Source organism: Ranitomeya imitator, chromosome 5 (assembly GCF_032444005.1).
Source record: "Ranitomeya imitator isolate aRanImi1 chromosome 5, aRanImi1.pri, whole genome shotgun sequence".
Lineage (NCBI taxonomy): Eukaryota > Metazoa > Chordata > Amphibia > Anura > Dendrobatidae > Ranitomeya > Ranitomeya imitator.
Genome location: NC_091286.1, coordinates 111,731,441 through 111,752,536, shown reverse-complemented (window position 1 = coordinate 111,752,536; position 21,096 = coordinate 111,731,441). Strand labels below are relative to the sequence as shown.

At 44.9% G+C, this 21,096-nt stretch overlaps 1 protein-coding gene across 4 annotated transcripts in view; it reads right to left on the bottom strand.

Moving 5' to 3' along the window:
• DHX57 (DExH-box helicase 57) overlaps window positions 1-21,096 on the bottom strand; it is a 90,084-nt gene that overhangs the window by 67,566 nt on the left and 1,422 nt on the right. The window contains exons 2-6 of one of the 4 annotated variants that reach the window (XM_069769063.1): window positions 20,649-20,816; window positions 15,692-15,924; window positions 14,511-14,651; window positions 14,157-14,378; window positions 12,137-12,945 (exon numbers count right to left, since the gene is read on the bottom strand). In XM_069769063.1, coding sequence (XP_069625164.1) covers window positions 12,137-12,945; window positions 14,157-14,378; window positions 14,511-14,651; window positions 15,692-15,924 — 1,405 coding nt within the window. In that variant the 5' untranslated portion in view covers window positions 20,649-20,816. The remainder of the gene's footprint in view (window positions 1-12,136; window positions 12,946-14,156; window positions 14,379-14,510; window positions 14,652-15,691; window positions 15,925-20,648; window positions 20,817-21,096) is intronic. The other 3 variants (XM_069769061.1, XM_069769062.1, XM_069769064.1) reach the window with 3 other exon arrangements.

Below are 21,096 nucleotides of genomic sequence, written 5' to 3'. Positions count from 1 at the left end.
ATATTGTATTTCATGATAGTGGTAAAATTTCTTTCATATTACCTGCGTTTATTTGTGAAAAAAAAATGGAAATTTGTCGAAAATTTTGAAAATTTCACAATTTTCCAACTTTGAATTCTTATGCAATTAAATCACAGAGATATGTCACACTAAATACTTAATAAGTAACATTTCCCACATGTCTACTTTACATAAGCACAATTTTGGAACAAAATTTTTTTTTTGTTAGGGAGTTATAAGGATTAAAAGTTGACCAGCAATTTCTCATTTTCACAACCCCATTTTTTTTCTAGGGACCACATCTCATTTGAAGTCATTTTGAGGGGTCTATATGACAGAAAATAACCAAGTGTGACACCATTCTAAAAACTGCACCCCTCAAGGTGCCCAAAACCACTTTCAAGAAGTTTATTAACCCTTCTGGTGCTTCACAGGAATTTTTGGAATGTTTAAATAAAAATTAACATTTAACTTTTTTTCACAAAAAATTTACTTCAGCTCCAATTTGTTTTATTTTACCAAGGGTAACAGGAGAAAATGGAGCCCAAAAGTTGTTGTACAATTTGTCCTGAGTAGGCTGATACCCCGTATGTGGGGGTAAACCACTGTTTGGGTGCTTGGCAGAGCTCGGAAGGGAAGGTGCACCATTTGACTTTTCAATGCAAAATTGACTGAAATTGAGATGGGACGCCATGTTGCGTTTGGAGAGCCACTGATGTGCCTAAACATTGAAACCCCCCACAAGTGACACCATTTTGGAAAGTAGACCCCCTAAGGAACTCATCTAGATGTGTTGTGAGCTTTGAACCCCCAAGTGTTTCACTACAGTTTATAACGCAGAGCCGTGAAAATAAAAATTCTTTTTTATTCCCACAAAAATTATTTTTTATCCCCCAGTTTTGTATTTTCCTAAGGGTAACAGGAGAAATTGGACCCCAAAAGTTGTTGTCCAATTTGTCCAGAGTACGCTGACACCCCATATGTGGGGGGGAACCACCATTTGGGTGCATGGGAGAGCTCGGAAGGGAAGGAGCGCCATTTGGAATGCAGACTTAGATGGAATGGTCTGCAGGCGTCACATTGCGTTTGCAGAACCTCTAATGTACCTAAACAGTAGAAACCCCCCACAAATGACCCCATATTGGAAACTAGACCCCCCCAAGGAACTTATCTAGATATGTTGTGAGAACTTTGAACCCCTAAGTGTTTCACTACAGTTTATAACGCAGAGCCGTGAAAATGAAAAATCTTTTTTCCACAAAAATTATTTTTTAGCCCCCAGTTTAGTATTTTCCCAAGGGTAACAGAAGAAATTGGACCCCAAAAGCTGTTGTCCAATGTGTCCTGAGTAAGCTGATACCCCATATGTTGGGGTAAACCCCTGTTTGGGCGCACGGGAGTGCTCGGAAGGGAAGGAGCACTGTTTTACTTTTTCAACGCAGAATTGGCTGGAATTAAGATCGGACGCCATGTCGCGTTTGGAGAGCCCCTGATGTGCCTAAACAGTGGAAACCCCCCAATTATAACTGAAACCCTAATCCAAAACACACCCCTAACCCTAATCTCAACGGTAACCCTAACCACACCCCTAACCCTACATCCCAACCGTAAATGTAATCCAAACCCTAACCCTAACTTTAGCCCCAACCCTAACTTTAGCCCCAACCCTAACTGTAGCCCTAACCCTAGCCTCAATCCTAACCCTAGCCCTAACCCTAACGGGAAAATGGAAATAAATACATTTTTTTACATTTTTTAATCTTTCCCTAACTAAGGGGGTGGTGAAGGGGGTTTGATTTACTATTTATAGCGGGTTTTCTAGCGGATTTTTATGATTGGCAGCCGTCACACACTACAAGACGCTTTTTATTGCAAAAAAATATTTTTAGCGTTACCACATTTTGAGAGCTGTAATTTTTCCATATTTTGGTCCACAGAGTCATGTGAGGTCTTGGTTTTTGCGGGACGAGTTGACGTTTTTATTGGTAACATTTTCGGGCACGTGACATTTTTTGATCGCTTTTTATTCCGATTTTTGTGAGGCAGAATGACCAAAAACCAGCTATTCATGAATTTCTTTTGGGGGGGCGTTTATACCGTACCGCGTATGGTAAAATGGATAAAGCAGTTTTATTCTTCGGGTCAGTACGATTACAGCGATACCTCATTTATATAATTTTTTTTATGTTTTGGCGCTTTTATACGATAAAAACTATTTTATAGGAAAAATAATTATTATTGCATCGCTTTATTCTGAGGACTAACTTTTTTTATTTTTTCACTGATGATGCTGTATGGCAGCTCGTTTTTTGCGGGACAAGATGACGTTTTCAGCGGTACCATGGTTATTTATATCAGTCTTTTTGATCGCGTGTTATTCCACTTTTTGTTCGGCGGTATGATAATAAAGCGTAGTTTCTTGCCTCTTTTTTTTTTTTACGGTGTTCACTGAAGGGGTTAACTAGTGGGACAGTTTTATAGGTCGGGTCGTTACGGACGCGGCGATACTAAATGTGTACTTTTATTGTTTGTTTGTTTTTTTATTTAGATAAAGGAATGAAAAGAATGTATTTATTGGAACAATATACGGTATATATATTTTTTAATTATTTAGGATTATTTTTTTTTCTTTTTACTTTGCCCCAGGGGGGCACATCACAATAAAGTGACAGATCGCTGATCTGACACTTTGCTGTGCACTGTGTCAGATCAGCGATCTGACGTGCACAGCCTCAGGCTTACAGGTGCCTGCTCTGAGCAGGCGCTTGTAGGCCACCTCCCTGCAGGACCTGGATGCAGCCATGCAGCCATTTTGGATCCGGACCTGCTGCAGGGAGGAAGTTAGGAGACCCTCGGAGCAATGCAATCACATCGTGTTGCTCCGAGGGTCTTAGGGAAGCCCGCAGGGAGCTCCCTCCCTGCGCGATGCTTCCCTATACCGCCGGAACACTGTGATCATGTTTGATCAAAGTGTGCAGGGGGTTATTGTGCCGGGGGCGGTCCGTGACCGCTCCTGGCACATAGTGCCGGATGTCAGCTGCGATAGTCAGCTGACACCCGGCCGCGCTCTCCCCGTGAGCGCGGCTGATCACGCTGGACGTACTATTCCATCCTTGGGAACTAAGGCCCACCCCACATGGACGGAATAGTAGGTCCAATGGCAGAAAGGGGTTAAAGGACCCGTCACCCTTAAAAATCAGACCAGGCATGGCATCCCACGTAGAGGCTTCTGTCCAGTGAATCGCTTATTTGGACTGAATGGCAAATGCTCTACGAGGGAGTTTTGTCTCCTTATGAGGAACACTGCGTAGTCTAGAGCAGATCCGGAGCACTCGTCAATGTACAGAGATTGGTTGATGATATAAATAGGCGGGTCCATCCTTTACTGAAGATCTGGCAAGTCCAGGTCCAAGGCAATATCCGATTCATATTCAGAGTCTCGTTCTCAGCAAATCATTGGGGAGAGATCATGAAATAAAAACTTCCATTTTCTAGATGCCTGTACGTTTCTAGACGCCTGTACGTTTCTAGAATACTCACGGCCCCTGCTAGCCGACGGCTCCCATGTAGGAGAGGGACCATGTATATCGGTCCTGTGAGCACTCCGAGCCACAGAGGGATCACGGAGGGAATCAATCTCTTGGTCAGAGAGACCATGATTGCGGTGAGTGACGAAGTCCACTGAGGGAACTTGGTACTCTGGGATAAACTGGGATCAGCGGCAGAGGGCTCCTGAGCTCATTTAGGGTGACCGGCTTCGGATTGGTCATGTGCCTTTAAGACCAAGGAATACTGGTGGTGTGCCTTTAAGACCAGCGAATACTGGTCGTGTGCCTTTAAGACCAGGTAATACTGGTCATGTGCCTTTAAGACCAGGGTGGTCATGTCATGTTGCAGAGTCGTTGTGCCCCTTTAATGCAAAGTCGTCGCCCCTGTGTGAGCCGGCCGGGTGGACCTAGATGGCCAACGGGAGTTGCAAAGGTGATAAAATCTCACAGAGAGTGAGAAGCGCCAAATCGGGGGGCAGAGCCACAGGCACGATGTGGGCGGAGCCTTGAGACTTCCATGAATAGGCCCAAGCCGAGGCCTAAATTTCTGCAGCCGGCGGGAGTGATACCAGCGGTAAAAGTGAGAGGCGTTGTAGTGGCCGAGAAAACTGAGCGCTTCCGTGCCAGGCAAGAAGCGCCAGAAAAGCGGGCAGAGCCGCCTTAGGGCGCCATAGTGCGCTTCCGGGGTGTGGCATACACATCGGCCGAAGCCAGGGGCTAAATTTTTGCAGCCGGCCGCAGCGTTACCTAAGGGAGGTGGGCCACAGGGACGCCTGATACTGCCTGTGAGCATGTGAATATCCCGCTGCAGAGGCCCACCGCTGACTGGATCCACTCACCATGCCGGCGTCCCGGGATGGAGCCACCACGGATAACTGCAGGTCAGGTATTGCAGCGTGGACGGTGCAGTGATAGAGGGATAAACCTCAATCCATCATCCCTTTGTTAGGGAGGTGGAGAGGAACCGTCCGTCTCCTTGTGCCATCCGCTTTAACAGAGGTGGGACAGTGGGGGCTGCTCAGACGCCAAAGAGAGGGGCCTCTGTACATCCAAGGAGTTCAAGCCCCCGGGTGGACAGGGCCAGTTGTCCGGCATTAGGTCTGGCTGCAGAAGATGGTACGTGGAGGCGACACTCCATGTGCTCGTCTGTTGATGGTGCGGGGAGATCGGTGCCCTTGAAGGGACCCATCGCCCCTAAGAATCAGCTCAGGCGTGGCACATCGCAGGAGAGGCGACACTCTCCGTGCTCGCCTGTTGATGGTTCGGGGAGATCGGAACCTTGAAAGGATTCGTCGCCCCATTCGTCCGTGGAAAAAATAAAATTAAAAATGTAAAAGGTAAAAATAAAATATGAAAATTTTGGGTCTGAATAGCAGACCCATCCGTGTGCCTCCTACAGACACTAAGCAAGAACTGGTTCTCTGAGAGACAGCAGGAGGGTGTATACTGCAGGGGAGGAGCGAACTTTCTTTGTATCACTTAGTGTCAGCCTCTTAGTGGCAGCAGCATACACCCACGGTCTGTGTCCCCCAATGAGGCGAAGGAGAAAACCTCCTATTTTATTTTGCCTCTCCAATATAAAAAAAAAAAAAAAAAATGCAAATCTGGTATCACCGTAATTACCCTGAGCTGATCATGTCAGGTCATTTTTACTTTACCCTGAATGGGGTAAAAACAAGCCAAAAACATATGGCAAAATTGCTTCTTTTCCCCACTGCATTTGGAATCCCCTCCATTGTTTAGTACATTATATGGAAAAATGAATTAAGTAATTCAAAACTACGACTCTTCCTGCAAAAAACAAGCTCTAATATGTCTATATAAATGGAAATTAAACACATTTGCTCTTAGAAGAGGAGGAGAAAAGCAAAAACAAACATGATCTCATATAGGCTACGGTCACACGTTCAGTATATGGTCAGTATTTTAACTCAGTATGTGTAAGCCAAAACCAGAAGCGGTGACGTGTTTATATTACACTTTTCCTCCGATTGTGCCTCTACTGGTTTTGACTTACAAATACTGATGTAAAATACTGACCATACACGGATATTGTGACCATAGCCTTATATGCACTCTTTGGTATCGGCCATCTCTCCTTCTAAAAGGGAATCTGTCAACAGGATTTAATTCCCCATCCCAAACTTTTTATATTTGCTTTTGCAGGCAATTCAAAGATAAGTCCGGCAATACCTTTACATGGCCAGTGCAAATAAGGGTAAATAGTGATTGTAGATCTGAAGCCTTTGTCATTCCAGGTCTATTTCCAGCCCAGCACCGCCTCCTCTTACTTGACTGACTGCTCCTTTGACTAAGGTCACACAAATAAGAAAATAGAATTAGTCTTACCGGTAATTCGGTTTCTAGGAACCTTCGACTACAGTCACCTTGGAGGATGTCTCCCTGCCCTAATGGGGGACAGGAAACACAGAGGTTAAATAACCCTCCCCTTCCTGCTGTCTCCTGTGTTTTTTTCTGCTGGTATAGTTACCGCAAAAAGCAGGAATCATCCAATAGGAATATCAGATAGGGAGGGAAATTAGTGCTGTCGTGGAAGGTTCCTAGAAACCAAATTACCGGTAAAGGTACCGTCACACTTAGCGACGCTGCAGCGATACCGACAACGATTCGGATCGCTGCAGCGTCGCTGTTTGGTCGCTGGAGAGCTGTCACACAGACAGCTCTCCAGCGACCAACGATGCCGGTAACCAGGGTAAACATCGGGTAACTAAGCGCAGGGCTGCGCTTAGTAACCCGATGTTTACCCTGGTTACCATCCTAAAAGTAAAAAAAAAAAAAAAAACACTTCATACTTACCTACCGCTGTCTGTCCTCCAGCGCTGTGCTCTGCACTTCTCCTGTACTGGCTGTGAGCACAGCGGCCGGAAAGCAGAGCGGTGACGTCACCGCTCTGCTTTCCGGCTGACCGACGCTCACAGCCAGTACAGGAGGAGTGCAGAGCACAGCGCCGGGGACAGACAGCGGTAGGTAAGTATGTAGTGTTTGTTTTTTTTACTTTTAGGATGGTAACCAGGGTAAACATTGGGTTACTAAGCGCGGCCCTGCGCTTAGTTACCCGATGTTTACCCTGGTTACCAGTGAAGACATCGCTGAATCGGTGTCACACACGCCGATTCAGCGATGTCTGCGGGGAGTCCAGCGACCAAATAAAGTTCTGGACTATCTTCCCCGACCAGCGACAGCACAGCAGGGGCCTGATCGCTGCTGCCTGTCACACTGGACGATATCGCTAGCCAGGACGCTGCAACGTCACGGATCGCTAGCGATATCGTCTAGTGTGACGGTACCTTAAGACTAGTTCTATTTTCTCCAGTCACCTTCCACGACAGTCACCTTGGAGTAATACCAACACTGATTTCTTTAGGGAGAGATCACATCTTGCAGAACACGTCTGCCGAATATTAGATCCCTGTTAAAGCTCAGTCTATAATGTCTGGTGAAGGTATGTACAGAAGACCATGTAGCCGTTCTGCATATCTGTTCAGATGAAGCGTTCCCTCTCGCTGCCCAGGATATAGAGACCGACCGGGTGGAGTGAGCCTTTAGTGAAGCAGGAGGAAGATCTTTTATCGAGTACGCTAGGGAAATTGCTTGTTTGATCCAGTTTACGATCGTGCCTTTAGATGCCTTTTTACCTTTATTTTGGCCTGCAAATTGAATAAAGAGATTCTGGTCGACCCTCCAATTCCTGGATTGTTCCAGGTAATGGGAGTACTACTCTACGGACATTCAGAGTGTGGAAATTTTCTTCCTTCGCATTAGAAGGATTTGGGCAAAATGAGGGCAGCACAATATCTTGACCCCTATGTAAGTCTGAGGCAACTTTGGGAATAAACGCAGAACTATACCATCAGAGTTTATAGTTAGGTAGGGTTCCTGAATTGACATGGCCTGCAATTCCCCTATGCATCTAGCCGTGGTAATTGCCACCAGAAAAAAACGTTTTAAGAGTCAGGGTTTTGAAGGATAATGAGGACAAGGGCTCAAAGGGAGTCTGGGTTAGACTGTTGAGTACTAAGTTTAAGTCCCAGGGCGGGACCCGGTTAGGGAACCTAGGACGTATCGCAGAGGGTATAAATCGTTTAATCCAACGGTGGCTTGCCAGGTCTTGGTCAAAAAAGGAACTAAGAGCAGAAATCTGGACTTTCAGAGTGCTCGGGGAAAGACCTAGCTCCAACCCTTTCTGGAGGAAGTCCAGGATGGCAGGATCTGAGCAATGTTAGGGTGGAAGGGATCAGGGACATTGGGAAGGCACCAGGAAGAAAACTTTTTCCATACTTTGCCATAGATGGCATTCGTCACAGGTTTCCTGCTCTTTTGGAGCATTTGGATTACCCTGTCCGAGAGACCTCTGGCTTTTAGGAAGCTGGCTTCAGTAACCAAGCCGCTAGTTTCAGTCTGTTTAAGTCTGAGTAACGTAGGGGACCCTGGTGAAGGAGGTCGGAGGTGTGGGGTAGAAGGGACCCTCTAATGCCATGTATATCAGTGCGCTGTACCAGCTCCGCCCTGCCCACATTGGAGCAATTAGGATCGTTGTGACCTGGTTCAATCGAATCTTCTGTAGAGTTTTTGCCAACATAGGGATAGGCGGAAAGGCATAGGCCAGGTTGAAGTTCCACGGATGGGCGAAAGCATTTACTCCCCGAGCCCTACAGGCCTGACAGAGAAAAAAAAGTTTTTGTATTCTGGGCATTTGCAGACAAATCTACGTCCGGGCTCCCCCATCTCGCAGTCAGGTATAGGAAGACCGCTTGGTTCAGGCACCATTCTCCCGGATGGACATCCTTCCTGCTTAGGAAGTGCGCCTGGGTATTGTCTGAGCCTCTGAGATGTGTTGCCGAGATAGACAACAGGTGTTTTTCCGCCCAGAAAAATATTCTTTTCGCGACTAGTTTTAGGCTGGCATACCTCGTGCCCCCTTGATGTCGAAGGTAGGCTACTGTCGTTACGTTGTCGGGGTAGATCCGAACATGATGATTTTGAATTAGAGGTGAGGCAGCTATCAGTGCTACCTCCACTGCCTTTAGCTCCCTCAGGTTCGAAAATCTGGATCTTATGTTCAGGGGCCATATCCACTGAAAATATGTTTCCTCCACCACCGCTCCCCAACCCCTTCGGCTGGCGTCTGTACAAATAATCTTTAGGGGGAGCTGGTCCCAGCTCACCCCCCTCCGCAGGTTTTTGCAATTTTGCCACCAGGATAGAGCCGATTTCACATGTCCGGGAAGCGGAATACTTCTGGACAGTACGTGGTTGTACCTTCGAGAGTATAGAAGGACGTGGGTTTGGAGAGTTCGGGAGTGCGCCTGAGCCCAGGATACTGCCTGGATACATGAGGTCAGCGACCCTAGAATGGACATAGATTCCTTCAATGTTGGTGATCTCAACTGTTTGAATTTTGATATCCTCCAGAGAAGGTAGTGTTGACTATCCTCGGGAAGGAAGGATGTTCTTTTTTCTGAGTCTAGGAGGATCCCCAGAAATTTCTTCCTTGGGGAAGGGTGGAGGTCTGATTTTAGAAGGTTAGGGATCCAGCCTAGAGATTCGAGGATATCCAGGGTTTTCGATACATCCTGGTTAAACCGTGATGTCGATGGGGCGACTACGAGGAAGTCGTCCAAATAAGGAACAAGACATATTCCCTGGAGCCGTATGAATATGACCGCTTCCCTCATGATTTTTGAAAACACTCTTGGTGCTGAGGACACACCGAATGGCAGCGTGTTGAATTGGAAATGGGTGATCTCTTGGTTGTGGGCGACTGCGAACCTGAGGAACTTCCTGTGATCCGGATGGATTGGAACGTGGTAGTAAGCATCCCTCAGGTCTATTGTAGCCATCACCCAGTTCCTTTCAATCAGAGGGATTGCCGTCTTGATCGACTCCATCTTGAACCTCCGGTATCTGATGAACTGATTTAGGGGTTTTAAGTTTATGATGACCCTGCATTTCCCAGAGGGTTTTTTTATGAGGAAGAGGTGAGAGTAATGGACTCCGCCTATCTCCTGATGGGGTACTCGAGAAATTACTTTTTCTCGCAAGAGGTCTTGTAACTGTAGGAGGAAGGCGTTTTGGACGTCTGGAGGCTGTGACTGCGTAATCCTCAGACACTGGGGGGGGGGGGAAGACTCTCGAATTCCAACTTTAGCCCGAACTGTATGGTGTGAAGAATCCACTGGTTTGTGGATATGGACTGCCATTGGGCAAGGAAGTCTGAGAGTCGGCCCCCCCACTGGAGAGTCACTGTTTGTCCGGGTCTGTTGTTGTTGAGGGACAAGGATGTTCCTGCCTTTATCTCCTTTCGGGTAGCTCCACCGTCCAGTTTTACCCTTTCCCCTGAATTCCTTCTGGGGCTGTTCACGAGGGGGATGAAAAAAACGCTTCCTAGTAAATTTCTGCTCAGGAAGCGACTTATTATCAGAAGCGTTCTCAAGGATGTCATCCAAGACTGGACCAAATACGTGGTGTCCCTGGAAGGAGATGTCACAGAGTTTAGTCTTAGAGGTAATGTTCCACCCCCCCCCCACGACTTTAACCAAAGGGACCTTCTAGCAGAATTAGATAGGACTAAGGATTTTGCTGCAACCCGAACTGACTCTCCTGAGGCATCGGCTAAGAAGCCCGTAGCTTTTTGGAGGAGGGGAAGGGAGTGATGGATCTCCTCTCAAGAGGTCCCCTGGGGGAGGTTCCTCTAATTTATGGAGCCAAAGAAAGAGGGATCTGGCGACACAAGTAGAAGCTATATTAGCTTAAATCAGGTTAGTAGAGGCTTCCCAGGTTTTTTTTCAGGTGACTCAATTTTTCGATCCATTGGACCTTTTAATTGGGACGAATCCTCAAAGGGGAGGGACGTCTTCTTGGTTATTTTAGAAACCTGGATGTCTACCCTAGGTATTTCCCAAATAGAGCTATCACCTTCAAGGGGAAAGAGATTTTTCAACTCTGAGGGTATGCCAAGTCCCTTTTCTGGGGAAGACCATTCCTGAAATATAAGGTTCTGGACATTCTCGTGAACCGGGAACCTTTTTACCCTTGGGTTTAAGCCCCCCAAACATCTCATCCTGAATAGAATGTTTTAACCTCGACTTCCTCCACCCCCATGGTATTCCTCACTATGGAAACCAGTTCTTCCATATCCTCGGAAGAAAAATAGTATTTTTTTATTGTCAGGCATAAGGGTGGATGTGGAGCCCTCATTTTCCCAAATGTCATCTGACCCCTGACGTATGAATCTCGCCTGAGTCGGAGTGAGATTCAGCCGCTGTCAATTTCCTCTTTTTAGGGGGAGGGGGATGGGGCACTGGAGGCTGGGAAAGGGCTGCCATGGAGGTTTGCACCTCCTGCTTGATGAGAGTTTTTATACTATCCAGGAGAGAGGGATGCTCGGCACGTAGAATATCATCCGTGCAGGGTTGGCATAAGGTCTTCTTATAGCCTGAAGGGAGCCTGGAACCACAAACACCACACTTTTGGCAGGGTTTACTCTTTGGGGCAGAGACCTTTTCCCCCTAAAAGAGAGAGAAGGTATACTAAGTGACCCATAAGTGTAGCCCGGATAGAAAGGGACCAGCCCAGCTACTCACGGTAGGAGGGTGAACGCTGGGATCTGCAGATGCAGCAATAGGTTTGTCGCCATCCATGGTCAGACGTGTCACCAGTCACACCAGACAGAGACTCTACGTCTTACCTAAAGGCTCATGACCAAGATATAGGGATCGAGGTCCAGCGTCGTTTGTGTGCTCCTCCTTCCATGGTCCCTAGGGAGGATCCAAGGAACGACCCAGAGGCTGGAGGTGCCGGGCCCTGGCCGCAAACTGCGCGCGCGAACAGCATAGAGCCGAAAAGTGAACCTGGAAGTGAACGCCGGCCCCACTTCCGGTGCACGCCGCGTCACTTCCGGTGTGCACGGCTGCTCGGAGAGGACCCCGGCCGCACATCACCGCCCCGCTTTACCTCCCGAAGAGGCACGAGAGGGGCGGGAAAAGGGGTCACGAGTCACAGCAGGCTGGAGACGGGAGCAGTCATCTGGAGGAGGAGAGGGGAAACCTCCGACCTCAAACCGCCCGCCATACGGTAACGCTTCATCAGGACTCCGCTCGTCGGCCGCGGCAGCATCTGGACGGACCTCTTCATGCCCCACTGGGGGACAGGAAAAAAACACTGGAGACAGCAGGAAGGGTTAATTAACCTCTTTGTGTTTCCGATCCCCCATTAGGGCGGGGAGACATCCTCCAAGGTGACTGTCGTGGAAGGTGACTGGAGAAATGTTCAGTTAAGGAGGAGGAGATGGCACTGGATGTGGAATAGAGCTGGAGTGACAGAAGTTTCAGATCTTCTGAAGCCCTTTAGACTCATTTGCATATCAATTCAAACTCTGATTTCTCAGTAATGGAGGAGTGGACTGGACATGTAAAGATATTGCTGGATTAGCTTTTGAAAGAGCTACATGGGCATATAAACTGTTAGGAGGATTTCACACCCTAACGGATTACCTAAACATCTGACATCTTAGAAGGCAATCAGTTTAAGGGCACATGGCCACTTAAAGGCTATTAGCATTCCCATACCTTCTGGAGCACGAGTTGATCTGTCAGAGTTAACAGGCTTATTAACAATTATTGGGGGTTTCTTGGTTTCAGATGTTGGCCGTATGATAGGTGGTGGGATACTATATCGATGATGTGTATTGGCGAGTAATTGTAGAATATCTTCTTCATCCTCCAAGCAGCTGACAAGGGAGTAGACAACTGGTTCCCCAGTTTCGGCAATGGTCAGTGCTTTCTCATACAGGTACTCTGCCATGTGCAAGCGGCAACCCATTGGCAAGTTCTCATTAAGTGAATGAAACGCTATCAGTGGCGCTTGATAAGGATACTTGTTATCCTTTGGGAAACGAATTTCAAGTTCATACAGGTAACTACTGTCATTAGCACTTAGGTGAGATTCATCCTTTACATTTTGCTTTGGAGAGTCATGTCTAAATCTACATTTTGATCCAAACCGGCAATTTTCTCCTTTCAAGAAAAACCTGCAGATATTATTAGGTGTTGGATTCACAAATTCTTTTGCACGGTCCTTATTTCGGGGTTTCTGAAGCCTGTCTGTTAGATAACCCAGTTCAAGTCCCACAGTCCATACTCTATTTGGGATCCTTTCAATAAACTTCTCCCCACATATGGAGCGGAGGACAAAAGTCTCTTCCTGACGCAAGGCCAAGATGTCTTCCATGCTAATGTCATCAGCAGTCCGTGGGGTTTTCGTCTGGATGCCAAAAGCTTCTGAAAAACACTGCAGCAACAAATATTCAAGGGATGAGCCAACATCTCCTTCATGGGTCCTCAAGGCAGTCATACATCTTTCTCGGTCAAAACCATAACTATAAGACATTAAACAAAAATAAATTCACAATTTTTGGCGATTATTATTATTAAAAGAACAAGAATGATAGGCTAGTGACTGGTACAAGTACATTTAGAATTTTTCATACTTGCATAGTATTACCAAGTTGTTATGCAAGACACACATTGATCAGCTATCCTGCTACAGCCGAATGCAAGCATGGCTCCGTACACTATTTAGAAGCTATTCTTGGATACTGCAGTTCAGCTCCCATTCACTTATACCGATTGTCTGGTTAACACAAAGTTATTACCCATCACAGGGATAGGCGATAACTTGCTAACTGGTGGTTGTCCCACCACTGGAAGCTGCACTAAATCAGCAGACTCGGGAACTTTCATCCTCCTTTAGAAGATGGAAAAGAAAGATGGGCTCCCAACTGCTGCTCCTACTGCTGAAAGTGTGCAGTACTCAGAAGCTCCAGAGGGAATAAAATGGAGCAAGGCTCAGCCATGCGCACTGCAGGTTTATTCTAAGGGTCGGTGCAAATAGCCGGTTTTCTTTCCCTCTAAGAAAAATGATCCGATTGAGTGTGTGATAAGTGTGGGATCCAAATTTCTCAGAGGTGCAGAAAAAAAAAAAAAAGTTTCTCCACATTCTCTATTATATCAGTCCAAGAAGTTCAGACTACACTTGGATGTCATCCAGGTGCTGTCCAATTTATTTCACGACCCCATAGACATGAATAAGCTAGTGCCATCAGATTCTTCCCTTGGACCTGTACATAGCCCAACAGAATAACATGGATGAGTGCTATCCTTCAAAACCACAGAGAGCACTCGCTTAATTTAAATGGCTGTATACATGAGCCCTAACAGTGATTAAAGTTCCCCAGTATGTCAATCATTGTGGGTTGCAGTGATTAGACCCACGCTGATCAACAAGTTACTACTTCTAGGACAACCCCTTTAAATAGGAGCTGTGCTGTAACAGATGGTTACGGCCACAACACAGTGTACTTCCTGTGCTCTTCTATTCCCATACAATATGTCCATCCAGCTGCAACGAGAGCTGCAAACAGCTGATCAGTGGGGGCGCCGGTTGTCGGACTCACTCTAATCTGACACTGATGAACTATCCTAAGAATAGGTGATCAGCATGCACGTCCTAGGTAACTCATTTAACCAACCAAGGCTGCTTACAAATTCATTGCTAAAGGAAGGTAGTATAGCAGACCAACAGACCTACCGAGACAGCTTCCCAATAGCAAAAGGTGATATGACTGCTTCATGTAACATCTGGGCACGAACTTCTGGAGAAAGCCTCCCAGCCACATCCAGTGCTTCTTTTGGGGAGGACCAGAGATCAAATTCTAAAACTGCTTCACAATTTTCACCATTGCCATCCTCATCTTCATCATCTTGAGAGCTGCTGTATTCACTGTCTTCCTCCAAGTCTGAGCCCACATTACTGTGTATGACAGTAAATTTCCACTGTTATCATCATGTTTGCACTATAGAATGTCAGCTAGCATCTACATAATACTCTTCAAAGAAATCTAAACTGTAAAATAAAATACACTTTACTGCGATATCTACTTACTCAGCAACAGGGTCTAGATCTGGCTCCTGAAGATCGCGCAAAAGAGCTTTCAACCGTTCTTGGTTCTCAGAGGTCATGTGCAAAGTCTGAAGAGGAGTGCTGTGCGTGCTGCCCCCACGGACACGCGGCCCAGGTCTGTAACTAAACATATAAGATGGGGTAGGAAATCTGTGCACAAGAAGTGCAATATTTAACTTTGGGCTAAAATTATGGATCTCGGTAAGCCCTCAAATTATCAAGGAAAGGAGCTATTCTGGAAACCACTCAGCACATCAAAGCTCAAACTGGAATTTTCAAATTTTGCACCTTTCAAAAGTTAAATAAAAGCAGAAAAAAGATTTCTCAACAGATATTTTACATATTGATTGAATTTCCCTATGAAGGCTGATTGGTGGGGGTCTTAACTAGGGAAGAGCGAATTTGATCGCGTCCCTACTTATTCGGCAAGCTACAGCGCTTACCGAATAAGCTGCAGAGGGAACCCGGATACCTGGAGCACGCCGGCTGATCAGCTGTTCGGCTCCGCAGCTACATTTGTCGCGGCTGTGTATGGAGAGCCTGTGTGTTGGGCTCTCCATGCATGTGTTATGACTGCCACACAGACGTGACACATGCAGCTGCAGAGCCAAAGAGCTGATCAGCCGGCGTGCTCCAGGTATCCGGGTTCCCTCTGCAGCTTATTTAGTAAAAACTACACCTTGCCAAATAAGCAGAGACGCGATCAAATTCGCTCATCTCTAGTCTTAACGCTGGGACTCAAGTGCAGAACATGGAGTGGACTGTGCAGGATCTAGGAGATTGACAGCAGGCAATCATGATTTATATCATTACTTTTAGAAAATCTAACTTTTCAGATATTGAACACCTTTTGACCAGACAACCCTTTAAAAACGGTACGGTAAAGAAAGATCAAAGGTCATAAGATTGATTTAAAGGGCACCTTTTAGTACTAGAATCAGCCCTCCTAAGCCATCTATATGGGCATGCAGGTCAAAGACAGCTGAATCATATGATAACTTCATACATATCGGCAATCCGATGAATCCAAATTTTTCTTATATGCAAATAAGCTTAAAGGTCTCTGTGCCAGATGAGCTACATGCCCGTATAGACAGGTAAGGAGCGTTGATCCTACTGATAGATGTCCTTTATGGAAAGGTAGTGTCAGAGAAACCTCTTACTTTGTTGCCCTCTCTGGTTTTCTGGAGAAGCAGATCTCATCTCCATCATCCCATGCTTTAGTAGAGCTTTTCTTTCCTCCTCCTCCGCCGCCTCCTCCAGGTTCAGCTCTACATCTTCCTCCTCTATTTCCTCCTCGCCCACTACCACTTCCTCTTTTGCCCCCTCTGCCAGACCCACGTCCTTTGCCACCTCCTTTGTTTGGTTTGCCTTTTCTCCTGATCGGAAAATCCATCTGTAGAGACACAATATCATAGCACATAATAATCCCACACATCATATCATATCTGAATTCCCGTGCTACCTATAGCCATGTAATAACATTCTTCATCTGCCACTTCATAAACAGAGAATAGGCTGCTGTAAATGGAGTCTGCATTCTGCTGACATTTGTATAGTAGCACGGAGTGAGGTTTCCCTGCCACCCTCTGTGCTTCATGTTCACTCCATTACCTTTATAATTACAAAAATGGACTTTGGGAAGTTTATATTTCTGTAATAAAGAAAGATTATTCATGGTGGAATAAACAAAAGAGGTTAAAAAAAAATCATATTATAGATGGATATATTTTCATTCTTCCTAAAACCATTTTTTTTTATACATGCATGACCATTTTGGGGAACTTGAGCCCATCCAGTAGTTTTCCTTGCATAATAAAGTTTGAGTGATTTTAGGGTAAGTTCACATGACCGATTTTGTAAACCGAGTCCAATGCAAGTGAATCCATGGCAGAAATCTCAGACTAGCACATTTAGTGCTGCATTTTTATGTGCTATGGATGGGCACTTCACTTAACCCCATTTAATGGGGACAATCTGCATGTCGCAGACTGAGCAGAAACCGTATCAATAATCTAAATCCACAGTACAAACTACTAATATTGACTGAAGGCAACGCAAGGAAGAATACATTCAGATTTCTCAGAAAAATACACGTTGAATTCTGTAGGAATTCTACAAATTGTGAACACAGACTTGGCATCAGATGCAGAACTGGAGACGGGAACATTTCGGTGAGGTCATGGAAGCCTACAGCAAGAAAAGGTACTGAGCAGGTGCTAGGAGCAGTAGATGGAGATGTCTTGATGCTGAGGAATGAAAGCAATGTCAATCAATTGCAGAGGGCAAAGCCAGGACCCTTCACTGATAGATTAACATCCAGCAGATACTTCCCAACTCATTTGCAAAAGGCGAGTGAGATTTTAAGGCTATGTGCACTAGTTGAGTAAATGGATGAAGAAAATTCTGCACCATTTCTGCATCTCTTTGCAGTAAAAACGCATCTGCAAAAATGGGCGTTTTTCCCCTATTGAGTGAAGTTAATGGTGAAAAACACTGTCAAAACCACACAGAGAATTGATTATTAAAGGGAATCTGTCACCCCATTTGATGCCTAAAAGCTAAGGCCACCGCCATCAGGGGCTTATCCACAGCATTCCGTAATGCTGTAGATAAAGCCCCCGATGTATCCTGAAAGATAAGTAAAACAAGTTAGATTATACTCACCCAGGGGCGGTCCCGCTGCGGTCTGGTTCGATGGGCGTCGCAGTCCGGGGCCTCCCATCTTCTCACAAGGACGTCCTCTTCCTTCTGTTGCGGTTCCTGCGCAGGCGTAATTCTCTGCCCTGTTGAGGGCAGCGTAATGTACTGCAGTGCGCAGGCGCCGGGCCTCTCTGACCTTTCCCTGCGCACTGCAGTACTTTGCTCTGCCCTCAACAGGGCAGAGAATTACGCCTGCGCAGGAACCGCAACAGAAGGAAGAGGACGTCATCGTACGAAGATGGGAGGCGCCGGACTGGACCGTGAAGCCCATCGAACCGGACCACAGCGGGACTGCCCCTGGGTGAGTATAATCTAACTTGTTTTTCTTATCTTTCAAATTACATCGGGGGCTTATCTACAGCATTACGGAATGCTCTAGATAAGCCCCTGATGGCGGTGGCCACAGCTTATAGGCCTAAAATGGGGTGACAGATTCCCTTTAAGTCAAAAATAAGTAACAAGTACATGAAACTTCGGGATTCTCATTCACTTTGCTGGAATTAGGATTAATTCCGGTATTGCACAAATCTGCATGGCAAAAAAGCCCTAATGCTCTCTTTTCTTAACCCTCCGTCACATACAACTGATCTGACAGGCGCTTCTCTTTTACTTTCATTTCTCCTTCCTCACCAGATTGTGTGGAAACCCCCTCCCTCCAGGTAGTCTCCTGTCTCTTGAAGGTCTGTGAAACCTGATATCACAGTTGGATTTCAGAGCTTCAGGGGAGAGGATATAGCTGCACAGATCTCTCAGGCTCATTGTATGTGAATACGTCACATTCAGTAAGGTTGGTATTTTATGTTTTTATTCATCACAATAGTTTATTTAGCTTGTTTTATGAATGTATAGCACAAAATGTGAGGATATTTCATAGAAATAAGGGAGATTTTATAAAAGAAAGTGTGCTGCTCAGGCATATACAGTAGTTCCCTAACATATTCCTTCTCTTGCTTCAGATTATCTGCTGAAATGGAGAGGAAAATGTACAATTTATCCAAACAACTTGATGTTGAGGAAGTAACAAACATGCTGTTAGATGATAGAGACCTCACACTGAATGAGGATTTAGGAGAGGAAAGTGAGATTGATTCTCATGATGAGGTGGAAGAATGTGTCCTGGATTCTGAAACAGAGCAAGATGGTGACAGTGGTGAGGATGAAGAAGTTGGATCATATTATATTGGAAAAGATAAAAATACTAAATGGAACAAGAAGCCATTCCAGAAAAAATGTAGGGAACCTTTAAACATTATTACTCACCTTCCTGCAGTAATAGGAACTGCACGTAATGCAAAAACTGCAGTTGAATGCTGGAACAGTATATTTACAGATGACATTCTGGACTCTATTGTCACATATACCAACCAATATATAGACATTATAAAGGACAAGTACATCTGCAACAGAACCATCAAGCCCACAGATGAAATAGAACTGCGTGCTTTTTTTGGATTACTGTACCTTGCAGGAGCTTATAGGGCAAATAGACAAAGTTTGGAGGAACTTTGGGGTAAAGATGGGGATGGAGTTGAAAAATTTAGCCTTGTTATGTCCATAAACAGATTCAAGATTCTAATTCGTTGCCTTCGGTTTGACGACAGAACTACCCGAACCGAACGCAAAACACATGACCGACTTGCTCCAATTCGTGATATATTTCAAAGATTTGTTGTAAACTGTAAACAAAGTTATTACCCTGGAGAGAATCTCACTATTGACGAAATGCTCCCTGGTTTTCGTGGTAGATGTGCCTTTCGTCAATATATTCCATCAAAGCCAAACAAATATGGAATAAAAATGTATGCCCTTGTTGATGCCAGTAAGACCTACACTTACAACCTGGAAGTTTATGCAGGAAAACAACCAGAAGGTCCTTACTGTGTGAGCAACAAACCCATTGATGTTGTAAAAAGACTGGCTGAACCCTTATTTGGATCGGGTCGCAATATTACAGCTGACAATTGGTTTACAAGTTGTGATCTCATTGATTATCTGAAAATTCAGAAGCTGTCATATGTGGGAACTGTAAGAAAAAACAAAAGGGAATTGCCGCCACAGTTTGTAAGTGTGAAAGAGAGACAACAGTACAGCAGTATGTTTGCATTCCATAATGGAAAGGCTTTAGTTTCCTATGTACCACATGCCAAAAAAATCGTACTTCTTCTATCAACACTTCATGATGATGCTGCCATCGATCCTGGGACTGGGGCAGAAAAAAAAACGGAGATAATTACATTTTACAATGCCACCAAAGGGGGTGTGGATACAGCAGATCAGATGTGCTCCACTTTCAACGTCAGCAGAAACATCAAACGCTGGCCAATGGTCATATTTTTTGCGATGTTGAATTTGGGTGGTATAAATTCACAAGTAATTTATCTTGAAAACAAGCTTGAACCACTCCGTAGACGATTGTATCTGAAAAAATTGGCCCATGAACTAGTACTTGGAGAGCTAAGCAGGAGAAGCGTGAAAACAATCGGTATCCCCTCTCGCCTTCAAGTTCAGCTCAAAAGGTTCCGCCCAGAAGATGATGGTGAAAAGTCACCATCTGCACCACCTCACAAAAGAAGGAGATGCACCACCTGCCAAACGGAAAGCGGAACCAGAAGGCTTTCAAATTATGAATGTCTCAAATGTCATAAAGCAATTTGCCTGACACATGCAAAAATGGTGTGTAATTCTTGCTATTTGCTCTGCAAGTGTGACTGTTCTGGGGAAACCTCAGCATCTACTTCTGATTGAATATGTTTTTAATAGTACTTAAGGTACCTTAAAATTAAGTTTGTGTTCAAAAATTTTCTTTGTACATTTTTTTGAGAGAGTCGAACTGGGGACTATTTGGCGGGAGTTTTGAAAAGTTTGTATTTCATAGTTATTAGTTTTATGTTAAGTAAATGGTTTTTTTTGCAACTGATTATGTGTAGTCTCTTTTATTACATCCCTATGAAGGTCACTGATCACTTTTAGAGCACTGAAATTGCAAACATTAGATATTATAGGTATTTTTCCAGCAGGCGCCTGACAGGCACATTGTATGTGAACTCGTTAGTCCGAATATTGTATGTGACGGAGGGTTAATTATAAACATAAGGGATTTAGGAGTCTTGATGGAATGTGACAGTCTCATCTATATGTTCAGCAAAAATAGTGCAAATATTAAGAGACAAAAGTGGCAAATTGGAGATGAATAAAAAACAAAACCATATTTTATTAGTCAATTTAAATGCAAAACAGAGTAGCCGTAATTCTGCTGACGTCTTAATCGTAACATGTCTATATCAGAGGGACCACTTCTATTTCGAACAATATAACACAGCCCAATTGATGACATCAAATATAGGAATAATTAATACAAAAGAAAAAAACAACAACAAGATTAATAAAAGTAGATGAGGTCACTGCGGTAATTCATACCTAATGGTTGTCCTGTACTCACTTTTAGGATCCAAAGAGCTTCCTAATGTTACAACTTTCTCCAGTTTCCACCTTGCCTTGGCCTATTAACACTTTCAAGTCCAAAGAAACAAAAAGAGAAATCATCTGATGGTCACTGCGGTCCTATTACGGTAACTCTTTCATGAACTGCAACACCAAAAATAAATGACATGCAATGCAATTTATGTTGGATGCACCATTAGAAAGTTAAAATCACGTATCTCTGAACATGTTGCCGACATAAACAAGGGAAAGTTAAAGCCAAATATTTTGTGCAACTGCATAACAGTAGTCTGATTTCTGCGCTTGTTTCTTACTATATGGTGTCGCATAGATCATACAGGATACACAGACTGATGAATACGCCACATAGGAGACCTCATATGGGATGTGTGTATAAAGTTATACACAGGCAGGCACTATAAAA